At 58.8% G+C, this 17,015-nt stretch overlaps 1 protein-coding gene across 4 annotated transcripts; it reads left to right on the plus strand.

The window, feature by feature from the left end:
• The first annotated feature begins 979 nt into the window (after positions 1-979).
• EPS8L3 (EPS8 signaling adaptor L3) lies at positions 980-13,208 on the plus strand. 4 transcript variants are annotated; one of them, XM_070077916.2, is made up of 19 exons: positions 981-1,135; positions 2,910-2,970; positions 3,091-3,155; positions 4,542-4,700; positions 4,971-5,120; positions 5,224-5,279; positions 5,618-5,760; positions 5,857-5,957; positions 6,165-6,285; positions 6,367-6,428; positions 6,622-6,696; positions 7,051-7,199; positions 9,836-9,917; positions 10,142-10,176; positions 10,657-10,822; positions 11,008-11,136; positions 11,433-11,506; positions 11,968-12,100; positions 12,278-13,208. In XM_070077916.2, exons 2-19 carry the CDS (start codon positions 2,940-2,942, stop codon positions 12,287-12,289), a joined length of 1,743 nt encoding a protein of 580 aa, XP_069934017.1. In that variant the 5' UTR covers positions 981-1,135; positions 2,910-2,939; the 3' UTR covers positions 12,290-13,208. The 4 variants fall into 4 exon arrangements, with proteins under 4 accessions (XP_089193137.1, XP_069934017.1, XP_069934018.1 ...); XM_070077917.2 differs by having other exon boundaries at positions 5,621-5,760; XM_089337010.1 differs by having other exon boundaries at positions 6,165-6,428.
• The last annotated feature ends 3,807 nt before the right edge of the window (positions 13,209-17,015 follow it).

Genomic DNA, 17,015 nt, shown 5'->3' on the forward strand with positions numbered 1-17,015 from the left:
GGGCTGGGGGCGGCACCCAGGCTGGGTCAGTCCTGAAAGAAGCAGAAGGAAGGACAAGAGGTTGAGACGCGGGGAGCAGGACTGCCAGGGAGCTCAGCAGGCCTGGGGCCCCTGAGGGCTCTGCTCCATGCTGGCCCAATAGGCGCCTGAGCCCTGGGCCCAGGAGTCAGCTGCGCAATGGACACCCCCACTCCGGGATGCCCAGGCCAGCCCAAGCAGGGAAGGCCCCTCACCGGGATCCACTTCCTGGTCTCCAGGCCACCGGTGGAGAGCGGAGGGCTCCTGGGCTTGTCCCTGCGGAAGCCAGGTGGGAAGTGCCGGATGTAGGCTCCACTGCAGACTCTGACAGCAGCCTCTGTCCCACGGGAACGCGCCCCGGCTCTGGCATTCCCGCACCCCTCCTCCCTTGCTCCCTTGGTCCCTGTTGGCCTCCTGGGACAGCCCATGAGCTCCCGGTGGCAGGGGGAGGAGGGGCAGGAAGAGATTGGCTCTCTCTCTCTGGGACAGAGGGTGGGACAGAGCTGGGAAGAGAGTGGGAGAGCGAGAATGCCCGCAAGAGGGGTCCTGGCATGTAGGAGGGGCAGAAGGAACAGAACCAGACAATCTGTGCTGGAAAGAAGCCCCCACTCACATGTAGAGCCCAGGTGGTCTTGTGCCCCCAACTCCCTCTTCCCAAAAAGGCCCCTGACACACGCGCCAGCCTGTAGCCTCCTCCCAGCCCAGGGTCCGCTGTCGGCCCACCTGCACCCCGCCCACAGAGCCCAGACCTGCCAGCCCACAGCTGTCCTCTTCTGCTCCCAGCCCCAGTGTTGACCCCAGGCCTCAGAGGGGGCTGCACCCCAGGTCAGAGGTCAGCAGAACAGAGAAGTGGGACAAGCAGCCTACAGCTGGGCCCAGGGCGCCCGTCCCCACAGGCGCTGCCATGCGCTGGTTTGGTGCTGGGTGGGTGGTGCCTGGGAGGCCTTCTTGCCCAGCAGGGTCCAAAGAGCAGAGGTGTGGCCACCTCCACAGCCTCTTCACCGCCAGCCTGCCTGCTCACCCAGGGCCACAGGCAGAGAAGCCGCTGCCGGCCCACCAGCAGCAGCTTGACACTGGCCCCTCTTGGGGACCAGCCCCCAACAACATTGGCATCCGGGTGAGTACCTGGCCCCCAGGGGAAGGCAGGGGGCCGTTCCGCTGTGGGGAGCCCATGCGGGGGGTTGGGGGTGGCGTGGTGGATTTCCAGAGTCTCCGGGCAGGCTGTGCCAGATGTAGCCCCAGGGATCAACCCAAGGAAGACTTGGCACTGGCCGTGGGCCGGGAGCAGAGCGAGGGGGCCACAAAGCTCTCTGGGGTGCTCCCACCAGTGTCTGGGGTAGAAATGCCCACCCTGGCTCCAGGACCCACATTCGGGGAATGTACTGGGGGGGGGGGGGCTGTCATCATTTCCCTGCTCTGTCCGAGCAGCAAGGCGGGCCATGGCCAGCCCCTCCTTCTCCCTCTCCCACTCCTGTGGTCAGGATCTTCAGCAGCAGCGGCTTCCCAACCTCTGCCTGTCCACAGCCCCCTGGCGTGGGGCATGGGGAGAGGGGAGCAGGGAGCCAGGCTGAGCAGCCCAGAGAGACTTTCCCTTACACCTGGAGAAGTGAGAAGTGTCACAGCCTGGGGGGGGGGGGGGGTTGGGGGTGGCAGCCTCCGTGCAGGCCTTCCCCTTGGAGAGGAAGGGATTGTCCCAACAAGCAGGACAGGCCCTGCTGCCTCCTCTGTCCCTGCGGTTCCGGGTGATTCATGTTCCAGCACCTTGTCCTCTTATCAGGGCCTCGGCTATTTTCATAACAGTCCTCAGGGCAGGGTGTGGGCCTCTCGCTGACACTTTGCCCAGGGTATTTCAGAGTGGCCGCAGTCACCCACCAACCCCATCGGGCCTCTGTGAACAGGGCACAGAGGTACCCTTGACCGCCACGCAGAACGAACTCACCCCAGCCTCCACTCAGGAGCGCTGAATGTGATTCTGTTCCCTTTCGACTGTCTGTGTTCCATCTGCGGGCACCGGCCTACAGCCCTGTGGCGCTGGCACAGTCGCCAACGGTGGGAGCTCCTTGTCGCGAGTCCAGGCCTCATCGGGCCCCCCAGGCCTCATCGGGAAGTGGGGTGCTCACAGCACCCGCGTCCTGGGGGCTGTTTCCAGGCCTGATTATGGGGGGGAGGGTGTCAAGCTAGCGCTCGGTGCTGGCTGAGTGGAGTGGGGGACAGTGTGATGTAGACGGGGGCATGGCGCCAGCCATGGTGGCCACTGTGACTGCTGCTGTTAGGAGTCAACCAGTCTATGTGGCCTTAGGAGGGCTTCACCAGGGAGGTGGTCCGTGAGCTGGAATTGAAGGGCAGAGGTGGCCCGGGGCCCTGGGCGGAGGAGACAGAGCATGGAAAGACACAGGGTTGGCGCTGACCAGGTCAGGCATTCAGAGAAGCACTGATCGCTGATTGACAGATCTTGCAGTCACTGTCTCACACGCACACATGTGCACACACACACACACACACTGAGAGGGTCCCCAGCTCACAGACATCATCATCTTCCTCCTAGTTGGTAGCACTGAGTGGGGCTGCACACGAGGGCTCGCCATGGCAGGGAAGACAGCCCAGCCCGTGGCCCTCCCCCACGAGGCTGGGTGCAGCCACTAAGCTGGCACCTTTCATGCCCACGCCCAGGCTAGGATCTGGTCTCAGACCCACATAACGAGAGGCCTGGAGCTTCCCCAGCCCTCCTGTCCCTTAGACCAAGGTGGAAGAGCGGACACTGGCTGGCTGCAGGTGGCTTGGGAAAGGCCCCTGGACTCAGGGGCATGGGGGGGTGGTTGCGAAGGCCCCGCGCATGCGCCATGTGGCACGCCTACCCCGGCTCTGATGACTTTCTCTCTGGCTGCGTTTAGGCCAAGGGTGCTGTCTGCCGCAGAATCAACATGTCCCGGCCCAGCAGCAAAGCCATCTACTGTAAGCTCCCTATCCCCATGCCCTTCCGCCCCTCCGCTCAGCTCGCCACTGAGCCCGCCAAGCGCCCTGCCCTGGTCCCTGCCTCGTGACACCCACCACCCCCTGCCTTGCACCCTGCAGTGCACCGGAAGGAGTACTCTCAGAGCCTGACCTTGGAGCCCACCCTGCTGCAGCACAGGGTGGAGGTGAGTGTCTCAGTTCCCATGTAGCCCCCTCCCCTGCCACTGCCAAAGCACAGCCAGCTCACCCAGGTCCCTGCCAGCCAGACCCCCGCCCCCCACAACAAGCCTGCCTGAGCCGTGGCTGAGCATTAGGGAGCAGGAGCCCGGGGTTGGTGGAGCAGGCCTGGCTGGAGGCAGAGGGGGTGGATGCCTGTCTCCAGAAAGGAAGAAGTAGCAAGGATGGCCCAGGAAGTGCCTGCACCCCCACACCCATCCCTGCCTACCTCCTGCCCCACCCCTGCACAGAAGCCCCAGGGAGCCGATGTCTGCCCAGGACCAGCATGGCCGGAGAGGGGCAGGCGTGAGAGGTGCAGCCAGTGAGGGGTTGAGAGGGCCTTGGTCAGGGAGGGCAGTTTCTGGGCCAGAGCTTCTGGAGTGGCTAGGGTGGAAAGAGCCCCTGGGCAGCCTCGGAGGGAAGGACTCCGCTGGAGAACCGAGAAGGCTCCGTGGGACGAGGGTCCGGAGACCCACAGACTGGGGGACGCAGCGCCAGGCTGCAAGGTGCAGTGGGGGCTGGGAAGCAGCTGTGCTTAGGCTGAGCAGGCGAGAGCGAGAGGAGACAGGGTCAGGGTGCCTGGGTCCCCTGAGGATGCTGGCAGTGTGACACGGGAGGAGGGGCAGGGCCTGGGCAGTTGGGGAGGACGGAAGGACAAGAGGCAGCACTGGGCCTCCTGCCTCTGAAACCCTGGCTGGCGGAGGGCCATGGTGAAGGCTGGGAGAAGGGGTGGATGAGGAAAGCCCGCCCAGGAATGGCCCAGCAGCAGACGGGGCGCATGTGCAGACAGTGCTCGTCGGCACCTGCCAGGGTGAGAATCAGGGGAGGGAGGCACTGGGCTTTCTGCTCCAGGGACCAGGAGGTGACCGACAGGCAGATGTGGGGATGGAAGCTGGGTGTGGGGAACAGCACGAGGGAAGGCGCGGACACAAGAACACCTGGTCAGTGAGGAGGGGGCCAGGCTGGGGCGGGGAGGTCTCCCCTGGACTGTTGAAAGCCAAGGGCAGTTGGAAGGTCCTATTGGCACGCACAGGGGTCAGACGGCATTGGTGGGCTGGCCGGGGCCCATATGCACCACCACCCAGCCTCTCACCGGGCCTGCACTGTCACAGCTGTGAGTCCCCTTCTCCCAGAGTCCACAAGCCCCGCGCGTAGCCCCTCGCACCCTCGCCCACGGGCCCCCTCTCCAGCCTGACCACTTCCACACTGGCGCTCAGGCGGGCCCTCGGCGACTGCTTTATGGGGAGCCAGGGGCCAGGGATCTTTCTCCTCCGCTGCCTCTCTCCAGCCCACCATCATCAGTAACCCCCGGCCCCACCTCGAGCCTCTCTGGCCTCTTCCTCCCCTCCCCTCAGCACCTGATGACGTGTAAGCTGGGCACGCAGAGAATCCGGGAGCCCAAAGATGCCTTGCAGAAGCTGCAGGAGATGGATGCGCAGGGCCGGGTGTGGAGCCAAGACTTGATCCTGCAAGTCAAAGACGGCTGGCTCCAGCTGCTGGACATTGAGACCAAGGTCAGCCCTCACCCCCAAACAGCAGTGGGACCCTGCTGTGGGAAGGCAGGCCTCAGCCCTCCATGCCCCAAAGAACAGCACTGCTTCCCGATACAATCTACAATACTCACTCAGGCCTCAGAAGAGGTACAGGATGGGGGCTAGGGACAGAGGCAGAGCCACATTAGAGGACACCCTAGCCCCAGGCCACCAAAGGGCTCGCATCAGGAGCTCTCAGGAGCCAAGCCTGGCTCCCAGTGTCCTCACAGCTGGCCTCTGCACCTGGATCAGGAGGAGCTGGACTCCTACCGCCTGGACAGCATCAAGGCCATGGACGTGGCACTCAACACCTGCTCCTACAACTCCATCCTGTCTATCACTGTGCAGGAGTCAGGCCTGCCAGGCACCTGCACTCTGCTCTTCCAGTGCCAGGAAGTGGGGGTGAGTGGCCTGGGGTAGGGTCCAATGATGTCACATGGGCACGTGTGTGAGTGCATGCACACACACACACACACACACACGGCCTAACTACTGCTTCCTGCAGGCGGAGCGGCTGAGGCTCAGCGTGCAGAATGCCCTGGACAAGGAGCTGGAGCAAAGGTAGGCAGCCTGTGCTCAGCCCACCTGTGGGGCTGCACAGCTCAGGCCTTGGAGTGGGGGAGGGTCATGGCTGGGGGCAAACACTGGTCCTATATCTGAGCAAGGGCCAAGGCAGAAATGGGCAAGGGGAAGAGGTGAGGTGCAGAGGGTACTAGAGACTCTCCCCAGAGATTCACAGGGGATGCGCAAGCTCCCAGGGGTGGGCACACGAGGCAGGGGGGTCAGGGAGGGTCAGGATGGAGACCTGGCAGCTCCTGGAGAGAGAGGCCATGGGGCCCTGGGCCTTGGGGCAGAAGCGTGGGCAGGGCCTAAGACATGTCTCCAAACCACGCCCTCAGCAGACCCCGATTCGAAAGCCTCCTCCAAGGCCAGGACAGATGGAGGGGGTTCTCTCTGCAAAGGCCACTCCCTAAGCCCCAGGCACCCCCTCTGGAGCGGGGGCCACTTCCAGAAAAGCCCCACCAGCTGACCCCAGAGAACAGTAAGTCTGGGTGGGGGGTGGAGGGTGGGAGGTGGGGAAGAAGGTTTCAATCAAACATCAGAGATGCTGCAGGTGCATGGTTTCCTCGCATTGCAGGCAGGCCACCGTCCCCGGGGCCCCTACTTCGCCACCCCTCTGCCTTCGCTCTGCCTCCTCCAAGGCACTCCCCCTCCCCCGAGGACCCAGAGAGGGATGAGGTAACCGCACGCGTCTTGGGGCTTGCAGAGGCTCTCAGGGCCTGGGGGCAGCGAGGGCACCAACCCTGCCTCCTCTTCCTGTAGATGGCCAGGGCAGGCTCTGGGCTGAGGGACAGGAGGCGCGGTTGGGGCTTGTGTTGAGGGGAGGCAGTTCCAGGATGGGCCATTAGGTGGCGCACTCAAGGCCATGGGTTGCTGGGGGCCCAGGAGGTGCTGAACCACGTCTTCAAGGACATAGAGCTGTTCATGAGAAAGCTAAAGGAGGCCCAAACAAGGAGCAGTCATAAGAAGAAAAGATTTGGGAAGAAAAAGAGCAAGGATCAGGAGGGTGAGTGCCGAGGGCTGCGGGCAGCTGTGGGGGTGACGTGGGGTGACCTGCGACCCACCACCTCCACCCTGTCTCCCACAGAGCTGACAGAGGCGCAGTACATTGACTGCTTCCAGAAGATCAAGTTCAGCCTCAACCTGCTGGTACGTGGCTCCCCGAGAGACCCCTAGCCCTCTGGCCGGGGCAGCCCTCCGGCCAACCCCAGCCTTTTCCTTCTCCAGCTTCTCCCTCTCTCGGCACTTCAGGGGAATACCAGGCTCCCCAGCAGGGCACTGGGGTCCTGGGGACAGTGGGGTGGGGTACAGGTGGGGAACAGACGGTGCCCTGTGTCCCCAGGGGAAGCTGACCACGGAGCTGCAGGAGACCAGTGCCCCCGAGTTCGTGCACATCCTCTTCCAGACCCTGGAATTTGTGAGCCGGGGTAGACCAGCGTGGTGGAGAGGGCCAGGGAGCAGGAGGAGGGCAGCGGGCTGGTGAAGGGGAGGCGGGAGCAGAGGCAGGGGGGCTGCGGGCCTGTTCCACGCACCCTCCTTCTCCTTGACCCCAGACACCACCCTTGGCATGCACAGTGCCCCCTGCCCTCCCCCCCCAGACTCCATGGGCCAGGGGCAGCCCCAAGGACACCAGGAAAAGGAGCCACAGGCCTGAGGCCGATGGGCAGATGTTCCCTTGTGAGCGTGGGAGGCCAGGGACTCTGGGCCCTTTCCCACTGCCTGTGGGCCGGTGGGATCCTCAGCTCCCTGACACTGTCCCTCCCTCCCCCAGATCCTGGCCCAGTGCCCTGAGGCTGGCCTAGCAGCACAAGTGATCTCACCGCTCCTCACCCCCAAAGCCATCCACCTGCTGCAGTCCTGTCTAAGCCCCACAGAGAGTAACCTCTGGGAGGGGCTGGGCCCAGCCTGGACCACCAGCCGGTGAGTGAAGACCAGGCCTGACCTGCACTGGGGGTGAGGGCCCCAAGGGCATTGGGCGGGATGTACGAGGAAGCCAGGCTATGCACCACCAAAAACCAGGAAGATGTCAAAGCAATGTGGGGGACTCCACAACCATGATGCATGGCCAACTGTTAGGTGCAGTGTGAAGCCTGAAACACCAGCGCCACCCATTTACCATCACCCACTCCTCAGGACAGACCACCTCAGGCAAAGGGGCACTTCTTCCCAAGAAAGGAGAGCTGGCGACCTGCCACTCAAACCTCTTCTCCTTTCTGTCAAGGGCAAAAGGAAAACTTGGTCACAGTCCAGCCCAGAGTTTTAGAATCACTGACGTAGGAGACGCCACACCCGATTGGCAGGGAGTGGAGAGGGAGGGTGGGCTCTGGGACACTGGCGGGATGGGGAGTCGTGAGTGGAGGCCATGTCATTGGGCGTCCTGGGAGAGGGGCACGGGGCTGGCTGCACACCCCGCGCTGAGCTGGCAGCACCACATTCCTCCAGCGCGGGGTGGCCGGGTCCTGGGCTGAGAGGTCCGCCCAGCTGTGTGGCAGAGCTGGGAAGGGGGCAGCTGGAGCCACAGCTGGAGGTGAATACCCCTGTGGGAGCCCTGGGAGGCTCCACCAAGCCCCATCTGCAGCATTCCCTGAGAGAAGAGAGCAGGGCCTGGGAAGTACACATGGGGGCAGTGAGAGGAAAAAGAGTTAAGAAGGCAGAGAGAGAGAGAGAGATCTTCCATGCACTGGTTCACTCTCCAGATGGCCACAACGGCCAGGGCTGGGCCAGGCCAAAGCCAGGAGCCAGGTGCTTCTTCCGGGTCTCCCACATGGATGGCAGGGGCCCAGCCACTTGGCCATCTTTCGCTACTTTTCCCAGGCCATGAGCAGGGAGCTGGATCAGAAGTGGATTAGCCAGGACTCCAAGCGGCATCCTTACGGGCAGCTTTACCCACTATGCCACCACACAGGCCACAAAAGAACGTACTTTTATGCGCTCTCTCAGACTACTAACCAAAATTGAACCACGTGTGGGTTCTGGGCCTCCCACTTCATAGTGGCGCTCAGGGCCCAGAACCCTGGGAACTCCCGGAGCCGTGTAAGGCAGCCTCAGAGTTCATGGGCGCTCTCAGCTGCGCCGGGCTCACACTGCCTGTGGGGGTATCTGCCTGCCTGCCTGCCCTGGCACCTGCCTTGCACTAGCAAGCAAGGAAAACGGGGGTTGGGAAATGGACTCAAATGAAAGGGCTTTCTTTAAGTCGTTTGCTTCAGCCACTTTAATATCAAATAACTAAGCTGGACAGATCATTCTGTGTTTCAAAACCCAGCCTTATTTCAAGAATTTGAAAAACAGATCAGCAGAGAGAATTTTTCCAAAATACACACAAAGAGGCAAGACAACTGTAGCATTCATAGAATGTGGACATTTGATACTTATTTAATATATAATATCAGATGCACCCATAGATGTTTCTAATTTCTTGAAATAATCAGAACTGAACAAAGAAATGAAGAAATGAAACAAAATTAAAAAAAAAAAAAACTAGACTAACTACAGATATGTAAAAACCCTCCAAAGAGATGGATTTCAGGCAATTATATTTAGGTGGCTTGATTCTAGGCAAATTGACCCAAAGCTACAAATAATACCAAATGCTGGGCTCATCCTGAAGTTCGGATGGCGACCATCCAAAGCCACTGGATTGGCAGTCGGGATTCCAATGAAGGAACCGCAGTGGCGGCAGTCAGGGTACAGGGGTCACGAAAAGGACCGGAGGTGAGGGAAGGCTGGCAGGAGACAGAAGCACACTTGAGAAACCTGGCCCGGAGAAGGCTCAGAAGGAGGCGTAACCACGGCCCGGGTCTTCCCAAGAGCAAGGGAAGGAACGCATTAAGATTCAGAAGAGAAAACAGTTATTTGTTCCCATGAACTAAACGGTAGATTAGTGTCCCAGCCACTGCCTTCAGAGGCCGCCCACAGGGGTCCTCTTCTGCTGGGAGGAATGCAGGCTTGTGAGAACCACGTGCAACCCTCCATGGGTGTCCCAAGCTCAGCGGACATCCTCGCCTGCACCCCCCTGAGGCAGGAAGCCGCACTTCCTCAAGCCCGAGTGGGCACTGCCAGAGACGGCAGGTGGAGGCTATCCAAGCTCCAGCAGCGATGAAACTCCCCGGCCCTGTGCGACCGCGGGAGGCTGAAGGGCAAGACCAGCCCTGCCCAGATCAACCAGAGCAGCTCTGCCCTCCATGTAGTTAGAAAGAGTGAGCTCTGGGGGGCTGGGAGGGCAAACCCAGGCTAGACAGACATTGCACAAGATCCCAAGGGGCCGGCGCAGCCCTGCTGCTCTGTGCTCCTGCCACTTTAATTCAAACCCCAATCAGGGCACTAAAGTGTCCACCGGGTTCTGGCGGTCTCAAATCTGCACTCCGTGGGCCCAAGAGAGGCTGGCCCAGGACACTCACATGGAGGAATCTGTTCATGTGTAACCGTTGGCTGCCTTGTGGGTGTCCTGGGCCTTTGACCTGCATGCTTGGGCTGTGTGCCCCTTAGCTGGCACATCCCTGAGGCTAGGCTCGCTGTGCTACATGCCAGACACCCACCCAGCTCTCTTCCCTCCCCAGGGCCGACTGGACAGGCAAGGAGCCCGAGCCCTACCAACCCACATTCTCTGATGGTTGGCAGCTTCCAGAACCCTCCTTCCAGGTGAGGAGAGCTCAGCACAGAGCCCAGTGCAAATCCCTGGTCTCTGGCGAGTTTCTGCCCTCACAGGCCAAACGTGGCCACATGGGGTAGGTTCAAGTGGGTGCCTGCTGCATCTGTTGGTGGGCGAGGCGGGAGGCTGCTGTGAGTGAGTGGGCTGTGGGCTGATATCCCGGGTCGCTGTGCGGGCTGCCTTCCATTCTTGCTCACTCTCTGTTCTCTTACAGACACATTTAGGATACCAGGACTCTGTCCTCCATCGGTATGCTCTGGGCTGAGTCATGGGGGGGCTGAGTCAGGGGGTGGAGCAGGGCTAAGATCTGGTTGTCCGCCCTTCAGAGACCCTCAGGGCTCTCCCTTAGCCAGTCCCGACATGCACAGACACACCCCTCCCTCCCTCCCCTCGTGCGCAAAAGCAGCTTTGGCCCTCCCAGGCTCCAGCCGCTTCCCCTTGAGAGAGGCTGCACCTGCTTCTGATTTCCCAGAGCTCGGGAATAAAGTGCTTAGGGCAGAGCTCGACTGTACACTCCACAGTGGGAAATACGTCCAGAAGTCAACGACCAGGAAAGAAAGACACAAAGATCAGTGCTATTTCAGACCCCTCCTGTCTACAGAAGCCCCCACCCCAAGCTGCCGACCCCCAAGTCACCACCAGAATGCGGGCAGCAGAGAGCCAGGGCTCTTGGGGCTGGCACAGGGGAGTCGGTGTCCACAGCCATCCTGACTCTGACCCTTGTGGCAGACGTCCTGGGTTAGAGAGCCCCTCGAACTTAGATCAAGAGGAGACACACAACCTCCAGGCCCCCAGCTTCCAACCTGGCAAGCCCACCCTGAAAATGCAAGTCCTGTATGAGTTTGAAGCAAGGAACACACAGGAGCTGACTGTGGTCCAGGGAGAGGAGCTGGAGGTGAGGCCTGGGCTTTGAGGCTAGAGAACAGGGTGGAGGTGGGTGGGGAGTTATGGGCAGCCTAGGGCAGGGGTTCTGGCCCCAGGCTGTCAGGGGGGTGGCCTACAGAAAATGGGCAGTGGCAAAGTGGGAAGAGGGGAGGCCAGACAGTGGCTCAGGGTGACCGGTGTGGTGACTCTTGGCAGGTTCTGGACTACAGCAAGCGGTGGTGGCTGGTGAAGAACCAGGAGGGAAAGAGAGGCTACGTCCCCAGCAACATCCTGGAGCCCCTGCAGGCGGGGGGCTCCGGGGGCCAGGGCCAGCCATCCTCTCGGGTACAGCCCACCCTAGACCATCCAGCCCTGAGACGGAGGTGGGGGTGGGGAGCGATCACTAACCCATGGAGGAGAGAAGTGCTGGGCGGATCTGATCCATAACACTGCCAGTTTCCTTGTGCCAAGCTAATCAGAGGGTGGATGGAGATACAAGCCAGGGTCCCCATTAGACCACAGAGCCTATGGGAGTGAGACACATGATTTGGTGGGAGCCCAAACAAAGGACCCGGATGTCAGGAACTCTGGGTGGCTGTGAGATGGGATGGCCTCTGACCCCAGGTTTCCCCCGATTCTAGGCTACGATGCTTCGGCTCAGCTCAAAGCCTGAGGAGGTCACAGCCTGGCTGCAGGCAGAAAACTTCTCCACCATGTGAGTGCTGGCCCTGGCAGGTGTGACAGAGGTCACCTCTATAAGGGACCAAGGCAGCCAGAGACCCAGCCCAGAGAGTCCAGCCTGCCCAGTGGCATGACAAACCCGTCCTGCACACCACTGCAGAGAAGAGGATGCGGAAGGGTGGGGAGCTTAGGAAGCCGCGGTTAGAGCATCAGATGTGGAGCCCCTGCCCTGGGGAGGGCAGCTGGGATCAGGGCCGTGACCCCAGGAAGACCCTGCACTGACTGCTCAGCCACACCTCCCCTTCAGAAATCTCTCCCTTCCAGCCTGGGAGTGCTGACCCTGGGTTAAGCCAAAGTGCGTACGTTGTACCTTCACTTCCAAATACCCTGCTCCGTGACCGCTCCCATAGCCCCAGTCCCCAAGCCCAAGCAGTCCTCTCTGCACCCACATCCTCCCACTGCACCACTGAGGGCTTCTGCGGGTTCTGTTCGCAGCACGGTGCGGAGCCTGGGCTTCCTGACCGGGAGCCAGCTGCTCCGCCTGCGGCCTGGGGAGCTCCAGCTGCTGTGTCCCCAGGATGCCCCCCGGGTCCTGGCGAGGCTGGAGGCTGTCAGAAGGATGCTGGGGGTGAGGACACCCTGGGGTCCTGACTGCCCGCGGGAGGGTCCGGTCCCGCCTGGGGAGCCAGGATGCAGGGGCTGGGCCAGCAGTGGGCACAGGGTAATCCTTCACGGGATGGGCTTCACGCTCTTGGGCGTGGCCTCTCCTGGCGCCAGCCTCCGCTGAATCCTCTTTGTTCCCCAGCTGAACCCTTAGGGACCAGCTCACAGCCTCCAGGATCAAGGACCTCTCGCATGCCAGAGGATTCGAAGCCTTCACAGCCCCAAGAATTCCTCTTCTGGATCCCCGGATTGCAGCAAACTGTGTGCCCGGTTCACAGAGCAAAGAAGAAGAGGAGCAGCCCCCGAGGTTGACACAAATGCTGCCCCTCCTCGCTGTGCTGGGAGCCCTTCCTGGCTTCCCACCTATTTATTTTCCCTCTTCCCTCAGCCTGGAGTCTGTTAGGACTCTCCCTCCCAATAAAAGCATCTTCAAGCCTGCCATGGCCTCCTCTGCAGCTTCTTCTGGGCCTGGTGGGAGCCAAAGGCAGGGAGGCAGGAAGGGCAGGGGCTTTGGGCCTGAGACAACAGAATGCCCCATCCCTCAGGAAGCCAGGAAGTTCCATGTGAGTGGGCATTTACAGTGCCACCTGCCCCTGGGAGCCAGAATCTAGAATTCGACTCCAGAGCCTTCTTACTCTCTTTCTAAAGAGCCTCCAAAAGCAGGCGTCCCTGTCTCCACCACGGCTGTGCCGTGTACATCTCTCCCAGCAAGTCCCCAGGCACCCAGCGTGGCTGTGAACACGGCATTTCACAGAGGCCAAGCACCACAGGTTTGCATTGATGGCATGGACCGGGGGACCGGTGGAGCAGTAGCCAGCGAGCCAGGTGCACCAGGCTCCACTTGGGAACATCCACCTTTGACACAGCTTCCGGCCTCCTCTGTTGGTTGAGCCAACCCTGGGTTCCCTCCCCGGTTGCTGTTTCTGCCTCTGGTGGCGGATCCTAAGGAACACTGGACTGGAAGTCCAAAGGGCACCGACCAGCCGAGTGGACTCCAGCAACTCCACTCCCTGGGCTCCCATTTGCGCAAACTCTTAAGAGTTTGGATGCTCTGTGGTTTTTCTTTTTTTTTTTTAATAAAACTTACTAAATAAAATTTTATATAAATTTATAAATTATATATTTATAAATTATAAATTTATATAAAATTATAAATAAAACTTATTAAATAAAAATTGAACTCAAAACTGCCATGGGCTCTCCTCTCTACATAACAGCAGCTATGCTGTTATTGATTTAATCCACAAGAAGGGGTGGGATACTTTTGGACTCAAGGGCCTATTAAGGGTTCTTAAGATGTTCCCTTAATGGCCATCAAAGAAAAAGGTACCTTTCCCTGAAGGGAGGACTTCCACATTGATTATGGCCTTGTCTAAATAAGGTCTGAGTTTGTGAACTCAAGAGGCTTCCATGGCCTTGGCAGCTCATGACAAGAGCCTCAGTTGATTACTGACATCATAAATAAGAGTGTCAATTGTTGGATCAACAACGGGAGTCCCTGTGCGCTTGCTCTCTATGTAGGATCTCTGTCCTTAATGTGTTGTACTACGAGAATTAATGGTAAAACTAGTCTTCAAACAATACTTTATACTCTGTGTGTCTGTGTGGGTGCAAACTGTTGAATTCTTTACTTAATAGAGAGTTGATCTTCTGTATATAAAGATAATTAAAAATGAATCTTAATGAAGAATAGGATGGGAGAGGGAGTAGGAGGTGGGATGGTTTGTGAGTGGGAGGTGGTTATTGGGGGAAGAACCGCTCTAATCCAAAAGCCGTACTTTTGAAATGTATATTTATTAAATAAAAGTTTTATATATAAAAAAAAGATGTTCCCTTAAGTCTTTTCTTTGTTGAATTTGTTCACAGCCCTAACATCATCTAGGGCCCAGCTTTCTCTGTTTGTTTGTTTTCCAGCTGCCGATGCCATTCCTTCAAATCCCTGGCCTTGGAAAATCATCTGGTTACCCAGAATAGGGAAGCAAAAACTTGCCCTTGCGAAAAAGAGAAAAAGCGAGACCCTTGCAGGGCAAATCTGACCAGAAGAGTTAATTTCTTGGAGTGGAGAAAAAGAGATGTTAACCCATTGCCCTGGCTTCTTAGAGCTGCAGGAGTCCTAGAAGCAGGGACCCCTGCCCCCCACCCCAACCAGAAAAACAAAGTGCTTCTGCCCAGTGCTCCCCAGATTCCTCAGAGAAGACTGGGGCGGGGTGAGGGGCTGTCTGTGTAGCCGTGTACAGTGGACCCAGCACTTGCCAGACCATCACACGGACCTAGCTGTAAATCCCGGGCCACCCGCAGGGACTCACGCAGCTCACCCAGCCTCCTCAGGACTCAGTTTCTCCCTGGATAAAATGGGCACAATGCCACTTCACAAGGTTGTTTTGGGACGCTTACCTCTGAATGAATCGGCTGACGCAGATGGGAGGCTGAGTCCACTGCCTGGCTAGTCACTGGGGCTTGGGAAATGCCAACCATGCACCCCAGGTTAGGTTGCCGCTGGCCCGGGCTGCATACATTCATCTACCCCCACCCCCATGCGATCTGCACTTTTTCCTTTTTTTTTTTTTAACTGAAATGTCCATTTAAAAAGTCCCAACTTTGCTCCAGATGAACTAATGAACGAATGTGATTCCCCACACCCAGGCTAGGGGAGTGGAAATTCAGAGCAGAGCGTGCTATGGAGGCCCAGCAGGGAGGCCAGGTAGGAACTCTGCTCTCCCCACCCCCACCCCCTCCCCCAGCCAACTGACAAGTCCTAGCTCTCTGGACTGGCTGCAACTCTGTGCTGCTTTCCCAGGCGGACACTCAGAAGCTTGGTTCCTCCCGGGGCTGCAGGGTTGCCCGCAGCCTCCTGCTCGGTCAAGGCCACCCACACTGCTAGATTCCACTGTTAATTTTCAGTGTCCACGTTATCTGACCTCTCTGCCACGCGGGAGGTGGTTGCTCACTCCCTCCTCCAAACACCTGCAAGTGCTTTCCCGGGTTCTCCCACTTGCCAGTTCTTTCCGGTTCTCTTGGCCACCCCAGCCCGCAGCCCTGCCTCTTCCCTGCCACTCTCGCTCCCATGGCGCTCTTGTCTGTGCCGTGCTGACTCCCCTCTGCCTGGAGCTTCCCCGGTCTCCTGCGGCCACGGTGGCCCCCACGACAGAGTGGTTGGATGTTTCATCTCCTGCACATCTTTGCTTAAAGGTCAGCATCCCAGGGACGCCTTCCATGAACACACTTTTTAGAACACAAATCCCCTTCCTGCTGGGGCTCCACCAACTCCCACCCTAACACCCTTCCTCTCTCATCTCTGCCTTATTTCTCTCTCCACGGGATGTGGACCACTTGCTGACTTACAACATATTCATTTATTTCTGCATCTTTCCATTAGAATGTCACCTTCTTGAGGGCAGGGATTTGGGGCCGCTGATTTCAACTTTGTAATCAGTGCCTGCCCTAACAGGCATGTTCATACACATTGTTGGGGGGCTGTTTGCAGGGGCAAATGAAACATGACAGCCTCGTCCCTCCTCCAATCCATCGTGCACAAAGAAGCTAGATTAATTTCCCGGATGCAGAGTCTGACAGTATCACTCACTTCAGCAGCGTATCCAAACCTGTGTTGTCCAATATAGCAGCTACAAGCCACATGTGGCCACTGAGCAAGTGAAATGTGGGTAGAATGACTCAAGATGTGTTTTAAAAAAGCAATGGAAGGGGGCTGGTGTTGTGCTGTAGTGGGTAAAACCGTCGCCTGCAGTGCTGGCATCCCATATGGGCACTGGTTCGAGTCCCGGCTGCTCCACTTCTGATCGAGCTCTCTGCTATGTCGTGCGCTCTCTCTCTCTCTGCCTCTCCTTCTCTCTGTGTAACTCTGACTTTCAAGTAAATAAATAAATCTTGAAAAAAAAAAAGCAGCGGAAGAATATCTCAGTCCTACTTATATTAGTGACAGGCTGAGATTGTCCTATTTGGGGAATATACAGACTTAAAAGAAAATCTGCTATTCAAATCGATTCACCTGTTTCTTTTTACTAGAAACAGAATTTTTAAGTCCTATGTGTGGCCTGCATTCTATTTCTGTCAGATAGGGGGAGATCCAAAAACTCCCTGTAGAGCAGAGGAAAAACATCCGAACCCCACCCCCTCCCCGGCAGTCCGAGTCCTGGGCCACCCGGCCCCACAGCTGTGTCTCTCCCTGCGCCCCATCATAGCCTCGTGCATCTGCAGGACTTGCCGCCCCCCCACCCCTAACCAGTGTTCCGCCTTCCTCCTGCCTGGAACTGCACTCCTAGTGTCCAGAGCTTATCCCTTCCCAGTGGCCTTGCTCCGACGCCCACCTCCTCCCTGTGACCCTCTTAGAACCACCTGTGCTGCCCAGAAGAGCTCTCTCGCTCCACAGTACTTGAGGTCGACGCCCGCTGCCTCGAATGCTTCCTACCTGTCATTAACGGGTTTCTGGTCCTCATCCTCTTCTTCCCCTGCCCCCTTCACCCCAAAGACTGGCTGGCAGTCCGACTCTGGGGGACTGCCCCAGCCCTCCCATCCCACTCCATTCTCCTGCCTGGTAAATACGGTAAGTATGGTATGGATTTCACCTTCCATGGTCATGTCCCTAGGGTCCCTACTGCCTAGGTGTTGGTGCACTTCCCGCCTTGACTGGCACTTTTAATGGATTAAGCGTGGAGTCTCAACGCCGCGCTCACCCGCACTCCCACGGGGTTCTTGGGGTCGCCCGGCCCCGAACTCCAGGACCCACAGAAGTCGCGCATGCGCGTGGCCCCGCTGGCGCGCGGAGAGGGCGCTCGAGGGCGGAGGGGCGAAGACAAGGAGCTCACGTTGACCCCACCCACTTACGTCGACTATAAACCCTCTCTGCCTGCCGGCCGCCGGTC

The sequence above is a fragment of the Oryctolagus cuniculus genome, chromosome 7 (assembly GCF_051225735.1).
Source record: "Oryctolagus cuniculus isolate XC-2025 breed Fujian yellow rabbit chromosome 7, ASM5122573v1, whole genome shotgun sequence".
In the NCBI taxonomy this organism is placed as follows: domain Eukaryota; kingdom Metazoa; phylum Chordata; class Mammalia; order Lagomorpha; family Leporidae; genus Oryctolagus; species Oryctolagus cuniculus.

What these genes read in the sequence shown, in the direction of transcription:
- EPS8L3 (XM_089337010.1), top strand. Translation starts at nt 2,940, where the DNA reads ATGTCCCGGCCCAGCAGCAAAGCCATCTACT. An exon ending in TGCTGGACATTGAGACCAAG is followed by an intron (nt 4,701 to 4,970) that starts GTCAGCCCTCAC and finishes CACCTGGATCAG; the next exon opens with GAGGAGCTGGACTCCTACCG. An exon ending in AGGGCCAGCCATCCTCTCGG is followed by an intron (nt 11,137 to 11,432) that starts GTACAGCCCACC and finishes CCCCGATTCTAG; the next exon opens with GCTACGATGCTTCGGCTCAG.